Source organism: Bison bison, unplaced genomic scaffold, assembly GCF_000754665.1.
Source record: "Bison bison bison isolate TAMUID 2011002044 unplaced genomic scaffold, Bison_UMD1.0 scf7180017864299, whole genome shotgun sequence".
In the NCBI taxonomy this organism is placed as follows: domain Eukaryota; kingdom Metazoa; phylum Chordata; class Mammalia; order Artiodactyla; family Bovidae; genus Bison; species Bison bison.
Window position 1 is genome coordinate 915,618 of NW_011494871.1, and position 12,214 is coordinate 927,831.

Genomic DNA, 12,214 nt, shown 5'->3' on the forward strand with positions numbered 1-12,214 from the left:
GGTTCAGTCCCCGTGCCCCCACTCCTGTGAGGGAGGGGGGGCAGCATGATGGCCACGAGGCCCTCTCCCCACAGCCGCCTCTCCATAGCCCCCAGCGTGCTCACCTGGGGAGGTCTGCTTGACGACCCGCACGATCTGCTCCTTGCCTGGCTCCAGGTAGCCCATCTTACTGATGAACTCCAGGGCGGCCTCGATGCTGCGACTGCCAGTCTGCTTGAGGGCCCTGCCCGCCATCTCCTGGAGAGGGGAGCACAGAGACATTAGCTGGGGGCCTGGGCATGGGTCACGTGAAGCTTCCAGGGACAGCCTTTCTGTCCTGCACCCGCCTCCGAGCCAGTGGAGCAAGAACTGCTGGGGACTTGTCTTGGGGCTGATGAACCTCACACACACTTAGTTCAGTCACTCAGTCGTGTCTGACTCTTTGTGAGCCCATGGACTGCAGCATGCCAGGCTTCCCTGTCCTTCACCAACTCCCGAAACTTGCTCAAACTCATGCCCATCGAGTCAGTGATGCCATCCAACCATCTCATCCTCTGTCGTTTCCTTCTCCTCCTACCTTCAATCTTTCCCAGCATCAGGGTCTTTTCCAGTGAGTCAGTTCTTCCAATCAGGTGGCCAAAGTACTGGAGTTTCAGCTTCAGCATCAGTTCTTCCAATGAATATTCAGGACTGATTTCCTTTAGGAATGACTGGTTGGATCCCCTTGCAGTCCAAAGAACTCTCAAAGAGTCTTCTCCAACACCACAGTTCAAAAGCATCAATTCTTTGGTGCTCAGCTTTCTTTCTAAGTCCAATTCTCACATCCATACATGACTACTGGAAAAACCATAGCTTTGACTAGAGATACCTTTGTTGGCAAAGTAATGTCTCTGCTTTTTAATATGCTGTCTAGGTTGGTCACAGTTTTTCTTCCAAGCAGCAAGCATCTTTTAATTTCATACCTGCAGTCACCATCTGCAGTGATTTTGGAGCCCCCAAAAATAAAGTCTGACACTCTTTCCACTGTTTTCCCATCTATTTGCCATGAAGTGATGGGACCCAATGCCATGATCTTAGTTTTCTGAATGTTGAGTTTTAAGCCATTTTTTTCATTCTCCTCTTTCACTTTCATCAAGAGGCTCTTTAGTTCTTCGCTTTCTGCCATAAGGGTGGTGTCATCTGCATTTCTGAGGTTATTGATATTTCTCCCAGCAATCTTGATTCCAGCTTGTGCTTCATCCAGTCTGGCATTTCGCAAGATGTACTACTCTGCATGTAAGTTAAATAAGCAGAGTCACAATATACAGCCTTGATGTACTCCTTTCCCAGTTTGGAACCAGTCTGTTGTTCCATGTCCAGTTCTAACTGTTGCTTCTTGACCTGCATACAGATTTCTCAGAAGGCAGGTCAAGTGGTCTGGTATTCCCATCTCTTTCAGAATTTCCCACAGTTTGTTGTGATCCACACAGTCAAAGGCTTTGGCATAGTCAATAAAGAAGTAGATGTTTTTCTGGAACTCTCTTGCTTTTTTGATGATCCGATGGATGTTGGCAATTTGATCTCTGGTTCTTCTGCCTCTCACACGCTGACCCCACCCAGATCTTTGATCTGTTTCCTCTTCCTCACACACACTGACCCCACCTAGATCTTGATGGTGGGCCTGGAAGACTTTGTGTTCTGCTCCTCCTGAGAAAACTTCTGTGACTGGACGGGGACATTCCTGTCTGGTCTGTGGAAGTCAGAGAACCAGACTTCCCCCACACTAGGGAGGGAGGCAGGGGAAGGGCTACAGTGGGTGAGAGAGCATGGGCCCCCGGGACAGGCCCAGCAGGACAGCTCCCCCCACTTCCAGAACAGTCCCGGAAGGACAGGCGCCCCCTCACCCCCCAGCACTGCTAGCAGGATAAGTTTCTGGGGAAGAGGGCCAGAGGAGGGAGAGGAACCAGGGACTGTCCTCAGCCCAGATGAGGGCACACAGCTGGCTCTTCAAGGACAGCAGGATGTGGGCAGACAGTGGAGAAAAGGTATTCTTGGCTGGCAGTCAGTCAGAGCAGGGTGGGGGGAACCACAGACCAGTCAACTGTCCTGAACCTTCTATTCTCTTCACGTATCCCTGTGTCCAGAAATGAGCATGACAACACCTGCAGTCTCATGTGCAAAGGCTCAGCTCCGCCCCTAGAATCTTGGTGGCCTGCATTGTGCTCCAGGGAGCAGGATCAGGCCAATGCCAGCCCCCAGACTCATCTGCAGTTCCAACATGTGAGCAAACAGCCTGGATGCTCAACCCCAGCAACACAGCTGGACAGCCCAGAGGATCATAATAAGTAATAAACTATGGTTGTTCTTCAGCTGCTAAAACTTCTGGGATGGTTTGTTACATAGCAGCAGACAATGGGTAACTACTTTTACTGCAGGTATAACCTGAAAAATATGTCCACCTATTAATTTACCTCAACTCTGAATGGCTGGGTTTGCTAAATTCATTAAGATCAGTTTTATGGAAAGTTAAATTTACAGATATTTAATATAACCACGAACAAAGATTTAACAAAACACCAAGAAATATTTCACCAGAAAATGAGAACATTATCGCAATATTGATTACTGGTGTGATGAGTGAAACTTAAGAACCTTAAAAATGTATTTTTATTCCAGTATATCCCATAGATTATTCCAGTTGTCCTGTTAAGAGCCTGATAATAAAGCACCAACTTTGCTTCTATTTGTCATAATCTGGCTGCACAGTCAGCAGGAAGTACTGCTTTCTACATCGTCATGCAACTTCACAGTCCCTCAAATAAGTTTGGTTGGATTCATATTTAACTACAAAACTATTCTTATATCTCCATGATTTGTTTTTAAAGAAGCACTATACTCTTCTATACGGTTGTTATGGTAACTTAGGCCCAACCTCTTTTGAAGAAAAACATCTATTTTTTTCAGTAATGAATTCATGTGGAATTTGAATTCATTCTTGTTGGGAACTCTGGTTTTCTTAACACAGATTCAGTCTGTCTCAGCCCACAGTGCTGGAGGAAGAACTGGGAGGCGACAGGCCAGTGTGTGAGTAGCAGGACCCCAGGCCCAGGGCACACATGTGGACAGCAGGGGATGGGGAGACAGGCCCCGTGGGGGGACCGCCTGACCGGCGGGGACAAGTCTGCACCAGAGGACGGGGGCAGCCGGCAGAGCAGAAGCACCACTGCAGGTTTCATCACTGGTGACAAGCCGGCATCCGCTTCTGGGACTCAGCGGGCTGAGTGTGAGGGAAGACTCTCCTGGGCAGACAACTACTGCCATCCAGTCCTGCCATTCGGACGTCTCCCTGCAGAAAGCACACAGGCCTCCTCACCAAGCATCCTTGTAGCAGACCTTCGAGCTCCAGTCCACACTTTTTAAATGAGCAGCTGCTGTGTCTCGTGTGTGTTCACAGTAGCCCCTGTGCAGCCATGGTCCCACTGCGCAGGGGAGGGTCAGCCCACAGGTGACCAGGGGCAGGGATGTCAGGATGCAGATACCGATGCTTCCTTCCCTCCATCAAGACAGGCTTCCAGAGACTGCGCACGTGTGGAGGCTCCCGCTGCATGTCAGCACGTGTGTCCTTTTCTCACTCTATGGATACATGTGATACATGTGCTCTGCTGTGTGTGACCTGGCTGCACGGATGCTCCTTGTCACAGGGAAGCTCTGATCTCCGGCTGGTCCTGTGCCCGCAGGTGGCGGACTGAGCCCTGGACAGTAACTGGTCATCCACAGCAAAGCATGGATGTTTTCTCTGAGAAAACAACCGAGTGACCCCACGTGGGGCAGTCTGTACACCAGGAGGCTCGGCCCTAGGCCAAGAATTTCCAAAATGTGAGCCCCTGCTGGAAAGTCTGCATGGACAGGCTGTTGGCAAGTTTGTAAAGAACTCGGCAGGATGCCAGCGGAGTGAAGGCGTCCAGAGGGCTTTGTACCTAAGCCCTGTCCTGCCTGCCAGTCACCCCGAGAAATGAGCACTGCGAGCCAAGTGTCAAAGATGGAAAAGGCAAGACTAAGATAGATGACCGCAGCCATGAAATTAAAAGATGCTTGCTCTCTGGAAGGAAAGCTATAACAAACCTAGACAGTGTACTAAAAACCAGAGACATCACTTTGCCAACAAAGGTCCATATAAGTCAGTTATCTATGGTTTTTCCAGTAATTATGTACATATGTGAGAGCTGGACCATAAAGAAGGCCAGATGGCAAAGAATTGATGCCTTTGAATTGTATTGGAGAAGACTCTTGAGAGTCCCTTGGACAGCAAGGAGATCCAATCAGTCAATTCTAAAGGAAATCAACCCTGAATATTCATTGGAAGGACTGATGCTGAAGCTGAAGCTCCGATACTCTGGCCACCTGATTCGAAGAACTGACTCATTGGAAAAGACCCTGATGCTGGGAAAGGAGGAGGAGGAGGAGAAGGAGGAGAAGGAGAACAGGGCAGCAGAGGATTAGATAGTTGGATGTTATCACCGACTCAATGAACATAAGTCTGAGCAAACTCTGGGAGATAGTGAAGGACAGAGAAGCCTGGTGTGCTGCAGTCCACGTGGTAGCAGAGTGAGACACGACTTAGCGACTTAACAACAAGAAGGCCGATGAGCAATTTACTCAAAATCACAACGATGACAAGGATGGGGTGGAGGGAGAGGAGCTCGGAGAACTTGTGTCTGTTATAGAGCAACTGATGCCAGCACTGTCACGGTCCCCTCTCTGCTCTGGGTGCTGGGGAGGAGTCCCCACCTGCAGGTTCTCACCACCCACCTGCCCGCCACCTGGGCCAGTTACAGCAGCTGTGGTGGCAGGTAAAGCTGGGCTGCTCTGGGTCACCACGTCAGTCCCACCTGGATGGGATTAGTTGCTCTGACTTGAAGCCAAAGGATGTTCTCATTTCTTATACTGAGCAATGTGCTCAAGGGAACACTTATTACCTTATAAAAGCAAAAATTAGGGTGTGCTATGATTCTAAAATCTATGCAAAGAGGCTGATTTTCTGTAGACAAACAAGCTCTAAAGCAGGCAGGAAAGGTAATGAAAGGTTGTGACACAAGCCCTGACCTTGGTAAAGGCCATACCAATCCTGTCTCACAGATGCCCCTGCAAGTTGTGTTGGAATGTTCTGTTTATTTACTCTTTGAAATGTCCCTTTCCTTGTCCTTCCACTAAATGTAAACAGATCATTTTAAAGTTAAATAAGGAAGTGGGATTAAAATGCTAAATAATTTAGAGGAAAAAACAGATAAGAGAAAACAACTATTTTTTTGTCCTCACCACAAGGAATCTTAACCACTGAACTTCCAGGGAAGGTAGGGTCTGTGACACAGCCGCCCGTCGCTGATGGATGGAGAGGCCTGCCAACCTTCGGAGCCCAATGAGCAGCCTGCAGCACACGGATGCTGGGGCACCAGCCAGAGGAAGGAGGCTGGCAGGTAGAGCGCTGCCCAGCGCCCCCATGTGGGATACATGGGGCTCCAGCACTGCGGTGTGAGCGCCCTGCTCCCTTGGCCAGCACTGCCGTGAAGTGTGCTTTTGAAGGAAAAACGATTCGCTGGACACTTCCTCAAGTCACCTGGCCAGGAAGGCTTTCCGGCAGCGTGAGAGGCTGAGATCCCTGGCGACAACGCACTTCCACCCCTGGGGCAGAGAGGCATGAGCCCGGCAGTAACACGAACGCTGCCGGCTCCAGGGACCCAGCATGACTGCTCTGAGCCCGAAGGTCCCATTGGAGCGGCAGACGAGACATTACCAGACCAATGAAGGAAGAGTGTAGTACTCCAAAAAAAAAAAAAGAATGTCTGCTGAGTGGCTTTACAGATTCAATCAAATGAAATCTCCTTTCTCAGAAATTCACAAATAACACTTAATATTCTTTTTCTAGCTGAAAAACCTAAACTAAACAAAGATCCAATCTGTTTTATGACAACTTAGTTTTGGAGAAAGGGTAGTGAAAATGTAATTTTCGGTTTCAAAATCAGGGCTTCTCTCTCCATTTCTGAGGAATGTGGAGCCTCCAGGAGTTACAGGTGGCCTGTCATCCTCCAGGCAGGAAAGGCTAGCAGTCCATCTACAGTACACGGCAGTTTTGTCTTCACTCTCACAATTTCATAACAACAACACTTAACCTTATTTACGTGTGATCTGACTCTGCACTGTTATCAGAGCCCACAAAACCGATTATTCCACTCATTCAAGGATCCTGCTCTGGTAGTTGGAAAAACACTTCACTAAAAATGCCTGAGTGCTGTCAGCAGGCGACACCTTCCCATCAGAAGATAACTCCCTTCTTCACAGGAGCCACTAGGGGCTTGGGGAAGAGTTACCCCTCAAGTAGCCTCCCTCCTCTGGACCGCCTCATTCATGCAGCACCTGCCCACTCCCAGGCTAGTGCATATGTACACAGACACATCAGAAAGGTCTCTGAGGGACTTCTCTGATGGTCCAATTGTTAAGAGTCTGTCTTGCAGTGCAAAGGACACTGGTTCGAACCCTGGTCCAGGAAGATCCCACAGGCAGCAGAGCAACTAAGCCCATGTGCCACATACACTTGAGCCCATGCGCCAGAGCCCCTGAGCCACAACTGTCGTACCCATGTGTCACAACTACTGAAACCCGCATGCTCTAGAGAAACCACCGCATGAGATGCCCATGCACCCACAACGAAGAGTCGCCCTGGCTCGCCGCAACTAGAGAAAGCCTGCACATGGCAACAAACACCAAGCACGGCCAGAAATAAATAAGTAAATAAAAATTATTTTAGGAAAAAGGTCTCTGAAACCTTAGACACTCCCTCAGCTCATGACAGGTGTCTGTAGAACCGTGTAGCATCCAACAAGAAGGCAAGCAGTCAGTGTTCTGTAGCAGCCTGGATAGGTGGGGAGTTTGGGGGAGAATGGATACATGTACACATATGGCTGAGTCCCTTTGCTGTCCACCTGAAACTATCACAACGTTATTAACCAGCTATATCCCAATACAAAATGTTTTTGGTTTTAAAAATAAATAAATTTTACAAGTGAGTCACTGTCCTGATACCATCACCCAGGTGCCCGAGTAGGACAGTCTGCTCCACACCAACTCTCCCAGGAAGCTACTGCGTGCCTCTGTTTTGTTTTCAACTATTTGTTTTTACGTGTTTTGCTGCGCCGGTTCTTGAGCTGTGGCACTGGGATCTTTCAGTTGCGGCATGTGTCTCTGTTTGCGGCCTGTGAACTCTTAGCGGCTGCACACAGGGCTCAGTGCCCCTGGAGGGACGGAACCCAAGCCCCTGCACTGGGAACGGGGAGTCTCAGCCCCGGGCCTCCAGGGAGGTCCCACAGTCCCTGCGTGGCTGCCTGTCGCGGGTGCGCCCGCTGTGTTCTGGGGATGGGTCAGGAGGTTCAGCCTCCCAGTCGGAGGCGGGTCCCACCTGAGTACCTCTTGGGGCCGGCGGGCGCCCCCTGCGGGCGTAGAAGAATCGCACGTTTAGAAAAACAAAAGCGTGCAGTTTTGCTTGAATTTTTGAATATTTTAAATCTTTCAAAACACTAAGCTTGGTTGCTTTCTCATCGGCTCATCTGTCTAGGGGTCCAGGGCCGCGGGTTTCTCGTGAGTGATGCCCTCGCTCCGACCCCGCCTCTCCGTCACGACGGCTCCGCCTGGACCTGCGGGCAGGGAGGCCCTCGGTCCACAGGCCGATGACCCGCGCAGTCCCAGGGGACTCCGGGCAGCGCTCCCACCTGCCCACCGCCCTCCCGCTGTCTCCACAGCGAATGCACAGGCAGTGCGCCCGGCGCCCCTCACACGGCCGGGCGGGGTGTGGGGTCGCCGCTCTGAGGGCGCGGCCCGACTCACACCCCTGGTCTTCGACTCAAGAGGAGCCACCTCACCGGGTGACCCTCAGCCCTGCCCCACACCCCTGCCCCACACCCGACAGCGGAGACTCCGCGCGCAGGCAGCTTGCATCCCCTTCGGTGCCGCCTCCAGAGTCCAGAGTCCGGAGTCACCGACCTGACAGAAGACCCGGGCCTCGCTGTGTCCACAAGGGGACCTTCCCGGAGAAAAATACAAAGCTCTGATTTCAGAGGGGCAGCGACCTCTTCTGGGACACATCATTCTGACCACGTATTAAAAAATAAGTGATAAAACACTTGTGATAAGTGATAAAACATCAAGTCACCTCTTGACTCTTCAGCTGGGTACTTTGCCAATGGCTGCCCTTTGGTATTCCTCCCACCTGGGCATCCTTTTTTTTTCTTTCTTAATTGAAGTATCCTTGATTTATAATGTCGTCAGTTTCAGGTGTACAGCGAAGTGATTCAATTATACATATACCTCTATTCTTTTTCAGATTTTCTCACATAGGTTATCACAGGATATTGAGTAGAGTTCCTTGTACTATAAGTACAAGGTAAGTCCTTGTTGGTTACCTATTTTACATATTAGTGTGTATATATTACAAACTATTTATCCCTCCCCTCCACATTTCACCTTTGGTAACCATAAGGTTGTTTTTAATATCTGTAAGACTATTTTGTAAATAAATTCATTTGTATCTTTTTAAAAATTCAGATTCCACATATAACTACTGATTATCTCTGACTTGCTTCACTTAATTTGACAATCTCGAAGTTGCATCCATGTTGCTGCAAATGGCATTATTTCATTGTTTATGGCAGACACATATGCCACTGTATGTGTATACACACACCACATCTTCTTTATCCATTCATTCACTGACGTACATTTAGGTTGCTGCCGTGTCTCGGCTATTGTAAACAATGCTGCTCTGAACACAGAGGTGCATATACCTTTCTGAACTAGAGTTTTTATATTTTCTGGATTTATGCCCAAGAGTGGGATTGCTGGGTCAAGCAGTAACTCTATGTTTAGTTTTTTAAGAAACCTCGATACTGTTCTCCACAGTGGCTGCACCAGTTTACATTCCCACCAACAGTGTAGGAGGGTTCTGTTTTCTCCACACCCTCTCTAGCATTTATTTGTAGACTTTCTGATAATTTGTAGAAAGGTCTACTTTCTGTAGACCTCTGTGAGGGGGTACCTCACTGTAGGTTTGATTTGCATTTCTCTATTAATTAGTGATGTTGAACATCCTTTCATGTCCCTTAGGAATCTTTTTTAAAATTCTTTTCTCCCGTTTTGGCCGCACCTCACAGCATGTTGGATCTTGGTTCCCCAACTAGCGATTAAAGCCAAACCTCCTGCATTGGAAGTGGGGAGTCTAAACCACTGGACCACCAGGGAAGTCCCCAGATAATAACTTTTGAACCAGATTTCTCTGAAAGGAAATGTACCCTCTAACCAGGCCAGGAAAAAGTCTGAGTTGGCAGAGTCGTTTTAAGTCATAAAGTAACACTATACACCAAACTGATGGATTATTTCAGGAGCATTAAAATGGCAGTCCTTTCTGCTAGCAATTAACATAAATTAAATGCTGATGGGAACTTAAGGGTACCCCAATACTTCATTTTACTATATTTGTGTTTTAATGTATTAGAAACAGTACCCACTTCATTATTTCCTGCACTGCAATTATCACTAATGGATTTTACCACAATGAGATCCCTCCTAAATTCTGGATCATCTGCATGATTTGTTTCTTTATATCACAACTGCAACAACAGCTCTTTTGTTTGTAAGTGACTTACAGGAGGAGGTTTTCAGCTCTGCAGTCAGGCTGAGTCTCTGTACTCTCATCCACTATTTCCCCGGGATGGCTGGCTCCTTCTAACCATCACAACCATCTCACCTGTCTGTCAGGGGGCAGCAGCTGGCAGCTGACCTTGCTTCACATGCTCACAGACAGAACGGTCGAGCCTCTGCTGTCACTTGCACTAACCACTCTGCACCCGTTGCTCACAGCCCTGGGCTGGAGGGGAGCAGCTCTCAACACAACAAAGCTCATCACCCACAGGAGAGTTCCCGCATGGCCCAGAGGCTCCAGGAAGCCTGCAAGCAGCACCACTAGTCTCACAAACAGATCGTCTGAGGAATGTAGGTTCTCTGGTAAGAAACTACAAGAGGGTTGACAGAGCTTTTAGAAGTAAAAGGGGGAGTTCTTTTCTCCCAGGTCCTGGGACTCTGAGGCCAGGAGTGCATAATTAGGTTATTTCTAAGGAACTGAAGGTGCTCAAGCCCTCCTGAGGTGCCTTGAGCATGAACCCTGCTCAGTCCCCAAGGAGCAGAAGTGCCCAGCTTGTGTCCTCGTTCACCCAGCTCTGACTTCCACACAACAGGTGCTGGTAAAGTGCCTGCCTTCAGAAGCCGTTTCATGAGGCAAGGGCATTTTTATTGGTTACGTGTCACTGATACCCCATGCACAGCTCAGCATTGCTAAGTGCATGGTTCCCGTGTGTGTTTACGTGTATTTGGTGCCTCCTCCCTGATAGCTCAGTTGGTAAAGAATCCGCCTGCAATGCAGGAGACCCCAGTTCAATTCCTGGGTCAGGAAGATTCCCTGGAGAAGGGACAGGCTACTCCAGTATTCTTGGGCTTCCCTTGTGGCTCAGCTGGTAAAGAATCTGCCTGCAATGTGGGAGACCTGGGTTCGATTACTGGGCTGGGAAGATCCCCTGGAGAAGGGAAAGGCTATCCACAGTATTCTGGCCTAGAGAATTCCATGGGCTGTACAGTCCATGGGGTCACAAAGAGTCGGACATGACTGAGCGACTTTGACTTTCACACCACTAACTGGGGACGCCATACTGTGTTGCACCATTCTGATGATTTTTAAAGCTTTTTATTCTAGTCTTTCTCCTTTCTTTAATATAGTTACATCTCCTCTAACAGCATACGTGCTATCTTTTAAAACAGGAGGAAAAAGAGTCAAAGAGCCACTTCATGCTAATCAACCTTCCCCCTGAATTAAAAAACGCACAAAACAAAAACAAGTTAAAGGAAGCCTGTCTCTTTCCCATAACAGCCCAGAATAAGCCAAAGAAACCTTAAAAAGGGCTATGTGGGAAAGCTTGCCAGTCCTCCCAGGGGCACCCTTTGGGGAGAGCTCAGATCTCTGGATCATGCCGGAGAGGGAAAGTGGCTCACAGGATGGTTCTGGGGAGAAAGGGGCTTGTAGCCCAGACACCCCTCTCCAGGGACATCTGCAGGGCTCCTCTGTACCCCAAGTGGGCTATCCTTGGGCCAGCCCGAAGGCAGCCTCTGGGGCCTGTACCCACCTGGTCACAGCCCGCATCCACCAGCTCCTGCAGCATCTGTCGGTTCACTTCTGTGGCGGCCGAGGTGCCTGACTCGTTAGCAAAGGGGAGCAAGGAGTATCTGATCTCCCGCAGGGCTTTCTGGTACGGCCCGAACTTCGGGGCACTCCTCACCTGCTGCTGCCGGGCAGTGTCCTTGCCCCCCAAGACCTTGCCACCTAGGACCTTGGCGTCCAGGGCGGCGTCACTGCCCGGCCCCACAGGCGGCTGCTTCAGCCCCTCCCGGATCTCCTGCAGCCGCTGCCGGCTGTTCCCCGAGTATGTGGTGGCAGGGAAGGTCTTCGGCCGCATGGTAGGCCCAGGCTCCTCTGACCATAAATACAACCTTCTTAAAGCGTTTTATTGTTTAAAAGACAGGACCAACAGTATCAGTTAGCTGTAAACACGCTTTCACAACAGTTTTCTTTTGAAAGTGTCCTTTCCTTCCATTTTTGTAGTTCCTGCAGAGAACCAAACATTTTCCAGGGTCTTCATTTTGAAGATCATCTCCACCTGAAAAGGAAAATCAGAAGGTGTTCATTGGTGTTTCCCACATGATGTTAGCAGTACTTTTTGGTGGTTTAGTCTCAAAGTTGTATCCAACTCTTGCAACCCCATGGACTGTAGCCCGCCAGGCTCCTCTGTCAATGGAATTTTCCAGGCAAGAATACTGGAGTGGGTTGCCATTTCCTTCACCAGGGGATCTTCCTGACCCAGGAATAGAACCTGGGTCTCCTGCATTGCAGGCAGATTAACTGAGCTATGAGGGAAGCCCCTTAGCAGCATTGCTGGTGTTTCCCACATAATGTTAGCAGTATTTTTTAGGAATGAACAAACTCAACAACAACAAAAAAACGAACCTCCTAATCAAAAAATGGGCAGAAGACCTAAACAGACATTTCTCTAAAGAAGACATACAGATGGTCAACAGGCACATGGCAAGATGCTCAACATCACTAATTATTAGAGAAATGCAAATCAAAACCACAATGAGGTATCACCTCACACTGGTCAGAATGGCC

At 49.1% G+C, this 12,214-nt stretch overlaps 1 protein-coding gene across 1 annotated transcript in view; it reads right to left on the reverse strand.

Annotated features, from left to right (window-relative positions):
- The window catches only part of LATS2 (large tumor suppressor kinase 2), a 24,782-nt gene extending 12,988 nt beyond the window's left edge, over window positions 1-11,794 (reverse strand). The window contains 2 exon segments of the mRNA XM_010851243.1: window positions 105-237; window positions 11,175-11,794. Coding sequence (XP_010849545.1) covers window positions 105-237; window positions 11,175-11,504 — 463 coding nt within the window. The 5' untranslated portion in view covers window positions 11,505-11,794.
- Window positions 11,795-12,214: the final 420 nt, after the last annotated feature.